The 16235-nt window shown below is 42.9% G+C and overlaps 2 protein-coding genes across 2 annotated transcripts; both read right to left on the reverse strand.

The window, feature by feature from the left end:
• Nucleotides 1-692: 692 nt before the first annotated feature.
• On the reverse strand, nucleotides 693-2850 carry LOC147039087 (ectonucleotide pyrophosphatase/phosphodiesterase family member 7-like). Its single transcript, XM_085904600.1, has 5 exons — nucleotides 2586-2850; nucleotides 2137-2282; nucleotides 1199-1831; nucleotides 879-1125; nucleotides 693-802 (listed from the first exon to the last, which is right to left on the reverse strand). The coding sequence occupies exons 1-5, from the start codon at nucleotides 2848-2850 to the stop codon at nucleotides 693-695; spliced, it is 1401 nt and encodes a 466-aa protein (XP_085760726.1).
• A 715-nt stretch (nucleotides 2851-3565) lies between these two features.
• LOC147039088 (ectonucleotide pyrophosphatase/phosphodiesterase family member 7-like) lies at nucleotides 3566-6336 on the reverse strand. The gene is made up of 6 exons (XM_085904162.1): nucleotides 6036-6336; nucleotides 5787-5932; nucleotides 4982-5614; nucleotides 4615-4849; nucleotides 3913-4036; nucleotides 3566-3756 (listed from the first exon to the last, which is right to left on the reverse strand). The coding sequence occupies exons 1-6, from the start codon at nucleotides 6334-6336 to the stop codon at nucleotides 3699-3701; spliced, it is 1497 nt and encodes a 498-aa protein (XP_085760288.1). The 3' UTR covers nucleotides 3566-3698.
• Between the last annotated feature and the right edge of the window lie 9899 nt (nucleotides 6337-16235).

The following is a 16235-nucleotide window of genomic DNA, read 5'->3' on the forward strand; positions in this document are numbered from 1 at the left end:
GTGGTGTTCAAGTTGCTTGTACTTTTTGTGCCTCTTCTCTTCTCTTGTTTCTTTCAAGCCTCTCCCCCTTTTAACTCCTCCACTTCTCCTCAAAGTGACGCTTTGACTGCTGCTCTTACTCCCCCTCAGCCGAGCGTAACTCTGAGCGTTCATTCACAGGTTTTTTTTTTTTTTTTTCCACCCCTCCCTCTTGGTTGCCAGGAACCAGCTGTGTGAGGGCCTCTTTTTTTCCTCTTCTGTCTTTGGTCACTGTGGAGACGAGAGGCCTTCCAAAATGACCACTGGGGTGGTATATGTATTTAAATCCATCTGGTGTCTTGAAAAAATAAAACCCAACAACAATCCAATGCCAGTAAGAGGACGGACTGGTGTATTTTATAATGCAAAATAATGCAAAACAGGGCTTCTACTAATGGACTCTTTTGCTCAGACTTTGGCAATAATTATATGGACAAAATCTCTTGACCATAAGAGGTGTTTGCTAACCTCAGTATAAAAGGTTATTTTGCAGCCCTCGCTGTGATATCATTGGGCCTCTTGAGGGGAAAAAAATAAAATAAAAATCCAGCTCCAACATAAGAGGAACTGGCTTGACATGGAATCATGAGCCTTTATTTGATATTTTACATGTAAGTGCCGTACGCGTTCCTATTGTACGATGTCTAAAAGTGACATAGTACTTCCAGAACACTTCAGGCTTTTATCCTTTTGCGCATGTTGTAGGAAATGATGACGATAAACACGAGGGCAAGTAGCCCAATCGCCGATGCCAAGCCAATCAGCACCTCCATTTGAGCGTCAGCTAAAAGGACAGAAAAAAGCACAACATCAACAGCAGAAAGACATTATTATTATTATGTTCATGATTGATCACCTACCTTCATGGTCACTTCCTGTGTTCTCGTTGTGGATCAACATATGTTTGGTTTTGTCCAAGTGTCCGTCGTTGCGCTCTGGTTGAATTCCGAGCAGATGGCACATGAGTGGGTACACGTTAACCAGGTCAAAGGGAGGGATGAGCAGGTTTTTTTGGAAATCGGGCCCCACGGCCCTGAAAAAGGCTTTCATATCCATGGCTTCATTATCAAAACCATGATCTCCTTTGTTGAACTGCACTGGTAAAAACTAGAGGGACACAAAAATGAAAGGTTGAATCGGAAACATGAACCCAAAAAACCCCACCCGTGTTGTTTCTTACCCCACTTATGACATATCCGGGGTCAGACATGAGGAAGATGGGAAGGAGTCGCGGGTGTGAGCCGTAATGCAGTCGAGACGGCACTTCTTCCTTTTTATATACATGAAGATGAGGGTGGCCTCCTTTCAGAGCCTGATAGACTGTCTCTAATTGGCCTTTTTTGGGAAGCAGCATACCCCCAGGGCCATAATCCAGCAGTTGGAATTGGATATCCTTGAAGCTAAAGCCCGGGATCTTCGACAAGACGATCCTCTGGATTTGTTTATCCGGCAGGATGTTGGCCATGCCGTGGTCAGCCGTGATGATAACGTTAAGTCGCTCCGTTAGACCGTGCTCGTGGATCTTATCCCGAATGTAGCCCACGGTACGATCCACTTGCTGCACCATCTCCCGAAGTTCTGGTGACTCCGGTCCAAATTTGTGTCCAACCAAATCTGGCTCCCCAAAATACAAAGAGACAAAGTCCAGATCTTGCCGGCGGAACCAGTCTCCGATCACTTTGTCGATATTTAGCCTCCATTCGGTTTCGTTTCCGTGGTCATAGATAGCGGGCTCGATTTGCCTCACATTGACACGTTCTCCTTTGTAGGTTGCGGCGGTGCCGGGGAAATGCAGAGAGCCCGTTTTTAGTCCCTGCAACAAAATAAAAGTCAGGGACAGGAAGAACATTTGATGACAGAAACATTTCAGAGCCATCAAAAAGACCTGAGTGACACAAGAAACAACCTTGAAAAAGCACAAGTGTATTTGCAGAAGATTTCATGAAAAAAAAAAAAAAAGTCATGCGGAGGCTGCATCAGAATATTCAAATAGCTCATTTGCAAGAACAACAGGAAAGCTGGCACCCAAAAGTACTTTCATTGTATCGGGGTGGGATTAGTATGAGAAACATGCAAATCTCCAGACATGCAAAGAAAGAGGAAAAGATCAGATGAAACCTGTCTCTGTGCTGTTATCCAGATGGGTAAACTGCCATTGTCCCAGTAAGAATCAACAAACTGAGCTGCGTGGTATTGCTTCTTCTCCTGAGTGCTGGTGTTGAACCAAATGTTGTGGATGACTCCGTGATTCTCCACGTAATTTCCTGAGTCAAACAAAATAACAAGCGCCATCATAATAATAACAACATTTACCACTTGCTGTGTTCAAGGAAGTTAGGACTGAATCTACTGTTAAGACGTTGACATAGGAGTATTTTATTGATTGATTGATTGATTGATTGATTGATTTTCACAAGGTAAAAAGACAAAAAAAGTCCATTCATTTGATAACCAATTATATAGCGATTCATTTTGTTCGTTCAAATTTCTGCTTTTTCTTTCTACGACCTTACTGCACAATGAAAAGAATGAATGGAAAGAAACAGCGTTGAAGTCAAAATCATTACCTGTAAGGAGCGAGAAGTGAGCAGGGCTCGTGATAGTAAGGAAAGGTGGCGTGACATAAAGCGCCTTGACGCCATCTTTGGCCATTTGATCCAGATGAGGAGTGTCCACATCTCGGTCATAATCCCAGCGGAAGCCATCGAAGGAGATGAGGAGCAGCTTCTTCCCACTGAAAACTGAAGAGGCCCACACTGGGGCTGAAGTACAAGGTGGGTAAAAAACACAGCAGAAGACAAGACAGATGGACAACATTACAAAATTGGACATTTTGATCCGACACATCTTTGCTTGCTAGATATTTAGTCCGCCACATAACGTGTACAGCGCTTATTATTCCATTTGAGAAAAGTAGTTTGGACTACGACCAAACAGGTTCATATGACTTCACGATGTGACTGACTGATAATTGGTGATAGCGATAGACCTTTAACCTGTGATGGAGTTGCTCAAGAGGTACGCTTATGAAATGAGAGCCACCATTTTTGGATTTTCTTCTTAAGAATAGATCAACTTTTTTTCAAGGTGCAGATGTGCAACAACTGGACACTGGACTAAAGTGCAATACCAAATACAACCACCAGAGTTCCCCCAAGGCTAATCAGGTACAATATTTCACATTTCATAATGTGCAAACCATGGTAATAACACCCATGTCCATTTTTCCAACATAATGGTACACAGAAGAGTCACAAAGATACCCCATTCTTCATCAATATGCGGACATTTTTACCAAAAATGTCAGAACACACACAGATCAAATATAATTTTGCATGGATACTTTAATGAGCGATTAGGAACACAAAAGGAAAAAAGAAAACAGCTAAATGGTCACTAAAATATAAACACCTTTCACACGTGGACTCAATAAAGAATGGATTTTGGAATCTCAATGAAGAGATAGGAGGCCTGTTTTTTTTTATGTGCTTGATAAGCTTTATCAAGGTAAGACATTACAGGTAAGTGGTAAAACTTGCCAACGAGTCACTAAATCACTGCCAAATCTAAGAAATATAATCCCGTCGTGACATTCACATCTTGGACGCATGCAAAAAAACAAACCTGAAAAAAATGTACAAAAGTAAAATCAAGGAAAACACAAATGTACATGTGGTTAATCAAAAACTGCTTTGCTTGCTGTCTTCCTCCACATCATCAGCCATCCTCTGTTTGGAACTGAAAGAAGTGATAACAGTAGAGTTGTGTGAGTGGGTAAATGATTTAACACAATTAGAACACCCTGAAATAAGGCCAGTATCAATTTTACACAATAACCCCCCCCCCCTCCCAAAAAAGGTTGTTTTTCATATGATTACAGTTTACGTCACTCACCTCTTTCTTGCCGAGTTCCTTTTATACAAGGTGTGGGAGGTAAGTGCGACAAACACCAATGCCAGAAACCCAGTGACCGCTGATAAGCCAATGACAATTTGTGACCAACTTGTGCGTTTTTGACCTGCAGGCAGAAAAAAAAAACAAACCCAACACATTTTCGAAGCTTATGAATCACTTGAAAGTTCCCGATTAGCACACAGAAAGCCTCTTATCGCAACACACAGGCTGCTTGATAAGAGTTGAGCTGACAACATTTCAGCGTCCGTGTCACTATAATTGTGTCAATGTGGGAGATACAAGCATTCACAATCATATTTTACGCCTCCCACAAATAGTTTTCGACTTAGTTTCCCTCCATTTATTTGAAACATACATTATTCCAGCAGCATTACAAAAGCGATTGAAATCAAATGAAATAAGGTGGGACATAAACATATCTACTTTTGATTTTATTTGGTCTATGTGTGGTTTGGGGGATTCCCACCTTGAAAATGATGTGAAATCAAAATCATCTCGATATCTAGAAATAAATAGTGGCCTAAAAAGCAGCGGTTACTCAACTGTGCCAGGTCGGTTTAGATTACGATTAGCGTGCGTCTCGGCGCAATTGAAACGTGATGTTTCTGCGCCGTCGTGGGCGTGAACACAGCTCACTCCTTATTTCTCGTGGTGTGAAGAGTGTAGTCTTTGCTAACTTACTGTTGTGCTCTTCTATCTTTTTCAGCATATGCTTGGTATTCATTAGATGGCCATCATTGACCTCTGGATTTATTCCCAGCAGATGACACATGAGTGGGTAGACATTGACTGTCTCAAAGGGTCCAACCACCAGGTTATCCTTGAAATCAGGCCCCACTGCCCTAAAGAAAGGCTTCATGTCCAGAACTTGGTTGTCAAAGCCGTGCTCTCCTTTGTGGAACTGCACAGGAAAAAACTAGGTTTGGGAAAACAAAAAAAATGGCGCCGAGTCAATTATTACGGAGCCATTCATTCGATCATCGATTCATTTTCAAGTTATCGAAATCCATACGCAGAAAAAGATGGCACCTTGAAAAATGTTTCTCACCCCATTGATTACAAATCCAGGATCGGCAAAAAGGATGATGGGAAGTAGTCGAGGGTGATGACCGTAATGCAGCCTTTCTGGCATTTCCTCTTTCTTATACACGTGAAGACCAGGGTGAGCTCCCTTTAGAGCCTGGTAAACCTTCTCCAGCTTCCCCTCTTTAGGAAGCAACATTCCAGCAGGGCCATAATCCACAAGATGGAATTGGATATCTCTGAAGCTAAAACCCGGGATCTTGGACAGGATGATCTCCTGAACTTGCTCACCCCGGAAGACTGTGGTCATCCCGTGATCAGCGGTAATGATGATGTTGAGTCGCTCAGTCAAACCGTGATAGCGGATCTCGTCTCGGATGTAGCCCACAGTACGATCCACTTGTCGGACCATCGCCTTCCGTTCTGGGGAATTTGGTCCGTATTTGTGCCCAACCAAGTCTGGTTCCCCGAAATACAAAGAGACAAAGTCCAGATCCTGTTGGCGGAACCACTCTCCGATCACCTTGTCGATGTTATGCCTCCATTCGGTCTCGTTTGAATAGTCGTAGAAACGAGGTTCCACCTCTTTCACCTTCACAGTTTCTCCTTTGTACGTTGCAGCTGTGCCGGGAAAATGGAACGAGCCAGCTTTTAGTCCCTGGATGAGGATTAAAAAAGACAAAGTCAAACATGACACATATTTGTTGGATTTATATGACAAAACCAAACCATTATTCAGAAATTATATTCCTACAGTGCCCGTGCAGAGCCCCCTCTAGCAGTGAACTGAAACATGCTTCTCCTCTGTGGAAGTTGGAGGCGCAATGCACCTGTCTCTGTGCTGTTATCCAGATGGGCAAGCTACCATTGTCCCAATAGGAATCGACAAACTGCGTCATGTAGTACTGCTTCTTCTCCTGAGTCGTCGTGTTGAACCACATGTTGTGGATGACGCCGTGATTTTCGATATAACGACCTGTCCAGAAAAAATCAAAACAAGAAAACCAATTGATAGAAAAGTCAAATGGGTTTTTATCTATCAAACACTGCCTATTTCAATCAAGATGTTTCCTACATACCTGTAAGCAGGGTGAAGTGTGCCGGGCTGGTGATGGTGACAAACGGTGGCGTGACATGCTCTGCTTTGACGCCATCCTTGGCCATTTGATCCAGATGAGGGGTGTCAACATCTTGGTCGTAATCCCAGCGGAAGCCATCGAAAGAGATGAGGAGTAGCTTGTTCCTGCTTGATCCACTGAGGGGAGACTGCGGCCCAGAAACAAAAACTCCCAGCGGGGCTGCGCCAGAAGGTGTGCCGACAATCAGTCCGAAGACAACGGTGCGCAGCAAATGCATGATGATGATGTTAGGCCTGCACATTGTTTCCTGAAAAGTGGCTGGACACTGATCCAGCCCTCGCTTTAACCCCAGGGTTCAAATTCAACGGATGACGTCCGAGTAAAATGCAACCTCGCGCAAATGTCAGATAACATCAGACTTAATCTGCAGATCACATCAGACTTAATCCGCCTTTACGACACTTTGAAAATCTTATCAACTCATAAAGAGAGATCTTCATATACAACCCTATGTTTTAAAGGTCCACCGTTTCAGTGTATGGCCTGAAGAGTGAAATAAACAATCAAGGGTTATCATAGGTACCATCAAATCCTGTCTTAACCTGAAGCATTATCTTCAGGGACTAGTCCCCCTCCCCCCGCCCCTCCTTCTTTATTTTAATTTTTATGTTTTTATTTAACGTGTCCCAATATAAAGAGGATCCTATCTGTCATCCTATCTTTTAGGGTCAATTCAGCATTGCTGAAGACTTCTGGATTTGCATACAAGCAATTAAAACGTCAATTTGAAATTATTTGTCCTATTTAAACTTGTTAAAATATTGTGAGTACAGCGCATCTATGATAAAAATGTGTTGCTGCCATCTTTGCCATTTTTAAATATGTTAATTCAATGAATAGCTGTTGGAGAACTAACAAGTGCGGTACCTGTCATCCTTGACATTTTGGCAAGCGCATATGCACAAAGGTAAACAAACATGGCTCCCTTCTAATTTAAAAGCAAGCGTGTCGTGCAATTATGATCAATCATTTGGTGAAGCATGAGAATTTCAAGCATTGCCAGTGAGGCACACCATTCCGTCTACCTGTTGATCAAGTTTTGATGGACTTGGAACCAGAATGAGAATGACACTACTCTGCATTACCAGCAGGTTGTACCAATACTCCATTGGCTTCAATAAATGACATTGATTTGGATTTGCAAGCTAACAGTTTAGTTTAGCTAACTCTAAATTCATTCAATTTAGAGTGAATTTGCACCCAGTCACCCAAACTAAAATATTAGGAAGAACATTTGTTAAATGCACACACACACAAAAAATAAGCTCTTGAGTTGGAATTCATTCCAAGGTGAATCCCACCTATCAATTCTCAATAGCGCTTGTCCTCGTTAGGATTTGGTGGAGCCTATCCCAGTTGAGCCTCATGACATCATCCTTCCTCTGCTGCACAAGCAATCTGCTCTGGTAAAATGCCTGTGCTGCTCGTTATGGACAGACAGCGTATCTGCAACAATGTGTGTTTGACACGCTTTCCCCCAAATCCACAGATTGTAATTTGACTGAGCGGACAAACCAGAGAAGTAATGAAGTGGCGTGCTGAGAATCATCACCCTTGACGGCTCGGGGTTTTAACACAAACATATGCTGCTGCTACTTCTCCCACTTTGTAATCCATGAGCAGTTTCATTCCCAGCAATTAAGATTCATCTTGTTAGATGAGGAGAAACGGGGACGGGCTGGGAGGTGTGGAAATAAATGGCAGGAAAGCTGGTGAAGGCTATGCTATAGTCACATCAAAAGAGTCTTCAAATTGGAATTGTTTACATTTGTGTCACTCTTCGAAACCTGCCATGGAGTTGGTTGAGTGAGGAGAGCTTTGTGTGCGCGTGCGATCACAGCGCTGTCACCCTCGTCTGTGCTGCCGTGACAGTGATGTATGGCTAATTTCAAAAGTTGTTCTTTTCCACACACCGGTCGGCGAGCAGGTCAGCCAACCGCAGCCCGTTGCTCCTCCGGCACTGGGAAAACTCATCTGCACGCAAACATATCCGCACACTCGTTACGGATATTACAGACAACACTTTCAAAAGTTTCCAAAGAATGCTGAAGGATACTTCTGTTAAATGCACAGTAATGATCATTTCTGGAATGATTTGATTTGGTAACATGTTTTTCCACGGCATAATAACGATCCCGCTCTAATGAAAGCAACTTCTGTCTCATGGTTATGGGAAAGAGAGGGCTAATTACCTGAGATATGAAGACAGAACATGGTGGAGATCTGATGAGCTGATGCTCATTAGTGCGGGGCAAAAAATGTATATATATTTGCCGCTCTGTATAAAATGAGCTGTCACATGGGCTCAAACCAAAGCTGGAATGGAAAACAATCCATTAGTAGGGATATGGAAAATCAACAAAATAATGACTGGTGCAAGACTAGTTAAGAGGTTTATTCTGTCACCTTGTAGTATTTGGATTCCATCGTGAGCTACTTTTCATTCAAAAAATGCAAAGCAAAAATTGCAGTGTTAAAATTTCAGGGTTCGGGGAGTTGCTTTCAACTCACAAAGTGTGATTTTAAAATTTTGCCAGGGTTAAATGGTGTCCACAGATGGTTGATCAACTTGCTTGATTAACTCTGCAGAGATGTACCAAGTCAGTTGCCATTTTAGTTTGCGCCCATTAGGCAGATCAGTGCATTGGTTGCAAAACAATCCTACAATACAATTGGTCTGACTTTTAATGTTATCAAACAACTAGTAAGCGCTGAACTTGTTGGGTTGAGAGAGAAAGATTTGACGCGGGCGGCAGAGAGAGTTAAACATTTGACTAGAGTAGGCGTGTCAAACGCTGAGCGGCAGGTGCCTGCCGCAAGCTTAAATCCCACCAAGACTGCTAGAGTTGGACAGAAGAGTGCAATCAAATCCTCCTGGCGACGCTGCTTGAACCAATAATAGGCGGGATGACATGGATTGATGACCGACTATTGGCAAGCTTGATCAGCGGGGCTTTACATCCTCACTCACAACACAGCTCTCCAAAAGGCTGTGGGAAAATCCAAAGCTTGGAAGAACGAGAAGGAAGCTGTTACGTGATGCAGCCAAGTTATCTTCATTTTCCCATGGAAAAGTGCAAAATTCCTTCCAGGCTGTCACCATTGTAGATTTGATGTGAACATTCCTAAAACCTCCCACATGCACAATATCTGAAGCTATGACCAAATGATCTGAGAGAGGATTATTTTCAAGTTGCCTGAAGGAGAAATGAAAGCTGAGATTTGAAGTTGAACCTTATTTCTAATTTTCATACAAGGAAAAGAAATGAAAAGATCGATTTTATGTCTGCTCCTCTCTCTGTGGGAATAATCAAAGCGCTTGTGAGATTTCACACATGATACTCTTGTCTCTCTTACTAATCCCCTTCTCCCAGATCCTGTGCTAAACGTATTTGGGCGTTGAAAAGCATATATTTGCTTTTCAGTTTGAAAAGTCTCATCTTTATTTCAGCCCCTCCTGTTGGTTCAAACCAAAGCAAATTGAGGGACACCATGGGATAGGTATGAAAAGCTTGTCTATGAATGCAAAAGTCTTTCTTTAAGATGATACGGAGTATGGCGGCAGTGGGCATTGCTGGCCTAAACACTTGAGTAGAAGGTCCAGATGCAGTCTGTCCTGTCCTGTCCTGTCCTGACCTGGAGTGCCCTATAAGATATAATCAGGTTCACCTCTTCCTGGCAGTTGATAGGGTGCTGACATGTGTAATTCTCTCCGTCTCTGATCTCTCCCCTAGGATAAGACCCAAGGGAGAAAAAAAATAACGAGCGCCCTACCTCAGCACATATTTTAGCATATGATTGACAGTACCGCTTGGCTGTGATCCTACCTGCCTCCATTTATCATGGAAGCCTCGTGCTGAAAATTAATCTCGGCCTGAATGTTAATTGATTCGGGTCACAAGTTGATGGAAATTGTGTCAGACATTTATTTTGCAGCTGGCACAGCACGGCAAATTGGGATGCTCTTGGAAACTGATGATCATTTCAGCAGAAGGAATAGAGTTTGCATTTTCAGACCTTATGCAAGACTGCAACACTTGAGAAGCTGTTTCTAGCGTTTATTCAAGCCAAAGTTAACGCGTAAACAAGTCCAGTAGGAAGAAAAAAAAAAAACCCAAACCCTACAGACTCATTTTTCTTTCCAAGCCCTCAACTCTGGACATAGAAATGTCATACACTCACCAGATTTGTGGAAGCTGGTGGCAATATCATTCTTCTTGATTACTGCTCACAAAATGTGTGGATGGACCACTGTTCCAGAAGCAAGGCGACCGACCTCTCCCATTTTTTCAAAGTTTTGCTGCACTTTCTTTGTTATGGCCATTTCTCCCTTTTTAACTTGCTCTTGCCATTCCATTAATCAGCATTAGCAAAGAGTGCAATTAGTTCTGAATGAAAGGAGATGAATTTTGGTGCACGGGATCCCTTTGAGACTGTATGTTTCACACTATCAAGCATAAGCATGGCTTGAATCTCAATCTAGCATTGTGAAAAGGGTCATATTTGAGCACAGACCTCATTTTCTGACTCAGTGCTTCAGATTCCAATGCTATGCGTAAATGGATTGGGTGCTAGTAGTGCACTGATGAAAGGTGGAACCTGAATGTTGAAGACTATTTTTACACGTTGTGATCGGGCCACATTTGTGCAAAAAAAAAAAAAAAAAAAAAAACAGATCCCACCCGTAACTTCCATGCTGTGTGAATCAGGATTTTTTATTTCAGGCCAGAGCAGGGCACAAGGGACATATTTAATGGCGACACAGCTCATTAGATAACAGGGGTCAGACACCTTAGCACCTCATCTTTGTAATGGACACTAGAGCATTTACAGCGGAGGTGAAGGATCGCTCCTCTTGTTAAATGACCAAGGTATAGCTGAAATATGACTCACCTTGAAGGCTTGTCGGCGTTTTGGGAAGGAAAGCGAGATTAGCGCCGAGTACTCGGAGCATCTGCTGCCATAGATCTCTCTGTTTGTCTCTCACTCTTGCCGCTCTCCTGATTGATGGCGCGGGCTTTGAAAAACAAATGTTGGCACAAACTTTTGCTGACTTTGGATACAATCGCTGGATGTGGTTGGAGCGACGTACCTGCGTGGCGTGATCAGCATTATTGACCTATTTAATAACCGTGTCTTGTGCGTGTACCGTGAAAATATTCATGAATTCACCTGATGGTCCTTTTCCACCAGATGGTATCAGCTCTGCATGGTGCCCCACTCAGCATGACTATTTTTGTCTTCCTGCTATAGATATTGTTTGCTTTTATTTTCTACTGGACTGCAACGGTGGCAGGAAGAAGCATCCTGTTGAGATAGACAGCCCAAATGGAAGTAGTGATCAGACCACCTGGGATCAATTCAATCTCACTCTCTCTTTCCTTTGACCTGCAGCCCAGAGAGCTCCGGCACGACCTCTCAACTGTGCCTTTAATTCTCCTCCCAAATGACACGAGTTGTCGGAGCACGGTTGAAGGCTTCCGACACGGACTGTCTTCCAGATTTGAAACACTGGACCCATTGAGGTGCACTACATGAAATCAATCAACTTTTGGCGGATTTTCACCCAAACCTGGAATAGGTGAAGAAAATCTGTATTGTTCTGCCCGCTTTCTCCAGGAACACACACGTTCACCTCAGATAAAGGACATGATCAATTTCCCGTCATCATCACCTGACGTTGAGAAGCGCATTCCTTTAGCCGCTCTTCTCCGTCATCACCTCGGTTAGTGAGTATCAATAACCAGTTAAGACTTTTAGTAGAGATGAAAACAACATGATCTGGGAAAATATTGAATAATCAATAGGAGATAATGCTTTCTGATTACTCCGCTACGTGTGTGGAGAGTCTAAATGGGCAAAAGGCCTTGTAACACCCCCCCTTTTTGCTCTGGCTCCTCTGGCAAGGCAAAAAATCTATAGCCAGCAAATACAATCTAATTTCTCCCTGCCCTGCCAGTTTAAATAGCCCGCATTAAATTAAGTTGGTTAAAAGGGAAATCGATCTTTTTGGGCGGCCATCTTACTGCTTCGCCTTGCACCGCTGGACTTGTAATCACTGTTGATCCCTGGGAGAAAGCAGAGTTTGCTTATGAATGTAGAGATGATAAAAAGTGTTTTGATTTTTTCATTTTTACGTCAGCAATCAAACAGATCTTTAATACGTCTTCGAGCGACGAATTGCTTTTTATCATATAAATATGAGCAGATGGAATCCACTTATTGAGTGGGAATTGACTTAGTTCCACTGAAATTCACTTGAGTCATCTTTGTTCATCATCTCATTGGCGTCGGCGTGAGTCTCACTCCCTCTCTCCATCCTTTTTAAACACTCATTAGCTCTCCACTCTATCTTTTCTGTGTAGGATCGCAGATCAATACAAGTTTGTGAAGTGATTCCCTTCTTGGAGTACTGCTGCTCCGACTTTCTTATCAGACCAGTTTGACTCAGAAAGAGCAAAATGATTTTCATGACATTTACTGGCAGCTCCATTTGATCAGGGTGAAGTTTGTTCTTGAATAAACACACAAAGTGAACAAAAGCAAATTGAATGTGGATGACGCCATTCATTATTTATTGCTTGTTTATTTTCTTTGGTGTGTTGCCCTTTACCTGATAGTTTATGTCAACATTGGAAACCACATGGGCTGCTGTAGTGTTGTTTTTGAGCGTCTCTAAAATTCTTTTTTCCAATATTCTGCCGCTTCTCTATTGAGAAAAAAAGAAAGTGAGTTATTGCCAATTAAGAAGGATGGTGTGGCAAAGAGCTTGACAGGATATTCACTTAGAGAATATTACCTAGCTAGCAAACAAAGCATCAGCGCTATTCTAAACACTCACTTTCATTTACCAGCTGGCATCTCTCCAACTTTTAAACAACAAACTTCTCCCAGCAGCGTAAAAGAAAATTGCATTTATTTGATAAAGCGCACTCATACCCTGCCGTATGCATCTGGGAGCTATTGATGCAATGTCAGTTTGTAGAAATGCAATGTGAAGGTAGCACTTGGAATCCTAAAAAAAACAAATCATATCAAAACATTAAGCCCGAAGGGGATCAACAATGCAATGCAATTGCGTCCTTGTCACTCTCACGACCTGGGAGACATGATGAGCTAATTACCAATGCTTGATTCAAATAGAGTCATTCTAAATGCATGACTTTAACATATGAAAGCGAGTGGATACACTGACCAATGCAAGTCTTTTGTCTAGGCCCACTTCATCATAAATATCCGCTAGAGGATGACGGATGGCCTTTTGACTTGTTTTTAGTGGCTTTGAGTGAATAGCACAATGGTTTTTCCCAGTACAACAAATGACTTTCAGTCGCCACCGCCATCGACTTGGCCCCAAATGAGCTACTTTTCCGAGCTGTCTCTCCGGGGAGTAAATAGAATTTTGTGGTGTGTGTGAAGGACTGACTGGAGAATCATCTCTTGGCGAACGGCGGAGCTTTTACAATTCTGAATCAGAAATACACCTTAGCGGGCTAATTTACAATTCAGAATTTAGTCTGAACCTAGTGTGAAATGTTCATCTGAATTGTGGCCTCCAATACAAAATTGGGCTCATTTCAAATTTCTGCTTTTCACCTTTGATGCGTTTCAGATTCTAATAATGACTCTTCCATAAGATTAAAGTCATCAGTAAAAGATGGAGGAAGGAGAACCAAAATACACTGTGAAGTAATAAATAGGGCAGAGAGAATTAAAACATGAGTGTGACAGAAAGAGGGATGAAGGTATCGCCAAAGCACTTGAAAGAGCTCTCAGCATTTTCACTCATAATAAATGGGGCTTCATTATTTAGCTGGGTGTGTGTGCGCTTGCTGCAAGTTTGGCTGCAGCTACTTCTCCAAATGCTAGTCTCCTAGCCCGTTTGAAGAATGCGTGGCCACTTTGTGTGAGACCGTGTAAATGTGTGCGTGTTACCTTACCAAGGGAGATGATGATCTATTTACAGATGCCACCCACAAAATCCCAAGGCCCTTCTGTGGGGGCTGGCTGAGCCAGTAAAACAGATAAAGAGGAAGAAAGCCAGACTGAGACATGGAAGTCATATTTATTTGTAGGATTGATTTGTCGCTCGTTTTCCTCTTTTTTTGGTTCATCTTTATGAAATGTTCACAATAGCACCGGTGCAATGCAAGGGCGGCCTACCATTTACAAATACGAAGACGAATAAATTGGGAATTTCCAAAGGCTCAGAGGGCATTTTGTTCATCAACGGCTGTGCTCGTGCTCCACAGCTGCAAAAGACGCTCTGCTGACTTCCAGGTTGCTGACTGTCATTTCAGTCTATAAATATATCTTTAATATGCCTATTTATAGCATGGCACCCATCACGTTTGTGGTCTGACTTACTGATGTAATCATTGACAACTTATTGAATGTCAAAATGTTAATGAATGACTTTTGCCAATCAATGAATCACTTGGATACGGTATGTGAACATTTTCAACGATAAACACTTTCAGGTTTCTGTCGTCCATGATAGCAGATGTCTTATCTTTGTGATGAATCAACTCCAAATATTTGCTTTTGTTTTGGAAAATATGATGACATACTAAACCACTGTTCATTTGAAATAATGTCCTGAACCACTGAATGATTTAAACGTTATTTGTATCCCTAATATACATGTAAAAAAACTTCTCATGCAAATTGCAAAATGTATAGCCAGCGCACTGCGGCGAATGTGTTTCATAATGTCCATCATATTTTAACATTTACTGCACGCCATGATTTCCAGGTCAGTTATTTATTTGAAGAGTTCAACCTTGTCAATTGAGCCCTGGTAGAGTATTTTCCCTTTGCAAGCATTGCTGTCAGCTTTTAGTCTTACATAAGCAGTGCTGAAACTTCCACAGTACCTTTTGAGTTCTTCCTCTAATTGGCACAGTGATGTACGTCGGAATGTATGTGGAGCTCCAGAAATTGCCACGCGCTCTTCCTGACACTGTGTATAGTTTGAATCTCCTCCTCCTCCTCCGGCATCCCTACTGTAGTTTGTTCACTCAGCCCACACTCCTGCCTCCCTGCCTCCCTCCCTCCACACATTGCTCAGCATCCTTCTCCTCCCGCTAATCTTCCCTCCTCCTCCTCCTGCTCTGGCTACTGTATAGCCATCCCTCTCGCTCCCTCCCTCTCTCCGTCTCCATCTCAGCGTTGCTCACAGCAGTTGTTGGACAGAGCGCGTTACATTGCATACGGCGTGCATTTTCGGCGGCGCGCTCGCTCGCTCGCTTGCTGGCTGGCTGGCTGGCTGGCGCCTGTGTTGGCAGCCGCGATTGTAGCAAACTCCGAAACAGATAGAAAGGGAGAGTGAACGTAAACCAGGCGGGACTGAGCGGACTGAGAAAAAAGCGCCACTCCTGACCATTGTAAGTACTCGGCTGTGCGTTATTCTCCATTCATGAACTAAATGAAGTTTGTTCATCCATCCATCCATCCATCCATCCGTCCGTCCGTCCGTCCGTCCGTCCGTCCGTCCGTCCGTCCGTCCGTCCGTCCGCCCGCCCGTCCGTCCGTCCGTCCGTCCATCCATCCATCCATCCATCCATCCATCCACACCTGCTGCATTAAGAGTAGCAATTCAGAAGAAGTGCAGAGGATGGCATCACTTGAATGGAGTTGGCTGGAGTTTGTTTGTGTTGCTCAATGGGATACTGTGAGTTGTTTCTTAGTTTGTGTCACTTTTGTTTTGCATCTGTTGACTGTTTGTCGTTGTTTAGCATTTGATAACTCTCCAAAGTATTTTCGTTTTGCATGGATCATAGAGAAAGAAAAATTGAATCAATGTTGAACTCACTTATTGTGCGAAATGAGTTTCACCGTTATCGTGGAATTTCTTTCTACAAGGAAATATTCAATTCTCCAGGGTGAAAAGAAAATTGCACCGTTAGGCATATCGTACCGTCTCGACAATCAAGTCAAAAAGCTCCTGCTTGAAATGTCATCTAAATGCAGATGTTTTCAAAATATTAAACAGAGCGCCACGAGAGACAATACATGAAAACACCAAGTGTTTGGAGTTCCGCAAATGTAGGTGTGAGTGTGTCAAGGAGGGGAAGTGTGCGTGCGTCTGTGTGTGTGTGTGTGGGGGGGCTCCCCCGAGGAAGCACTGAAATGGTGTTT

Source organism: Syngnathus leptorhynchus, chromosome 22 (genome assembly GCF_054491065.1).
Source record: "Syngnathus leptorhynchus isolate UIUO chromosome 22, UIUO_Slep, whole genome shotgun sequence".
Taxonomy (NCBI): Eukaryota; Metazoa; Chordata; class Actinopteri; order Syngnathiformes; family Syngnathidae; genus Syngnathus; species Syngnathus leptorhynchus.

Bases quoted from the DNA above. Each gene is read 5' to 3' on its own strand.
- LOC147039087 (XM_085904600.1), bottom strand. From the start codon at position 2,850: ATGTCCAATTTTGTAATGTTGTCCATCTGTCTTGTCTTCTGCTGTGTT. The intron at 1,832-2,136 runs GTTTCATCTGAT...ATTTTGTTGCAG, and splicing joins GGATAACAGCACAGAGACAG to GGACTAAAAACGGGCTCTCT. The intron at 803-878 runs GTAGGTGATCAA...CTGTCCTTTTAG, and splicing joins CACAGGAAGTGACCATGAAG to CTGACGCTCAAATGGAGGTG.
- LOC147039088 (XM_085904162.1), bottom strand. From the start codon at position 6,336: ATGTGCAGGCCTAACATCATCATCATGCATTTGCTGCGCACCGTTGTC. The intron at 4,037-4,614 runs GTAAGTTAGCAA...TTCTGCCTGCAG, and splicing joins AAAGATAGAAGAGCACAACA to GTCAAAAACGCACAAGTTGG. The intron at 3,757-3,912 runs GTGAGTGACGTA...CACTTCTTTCAG, and splicing joins AGGAACTCGGCAAGAAAGAG to TTCCAAACAGAGGATGGCTG.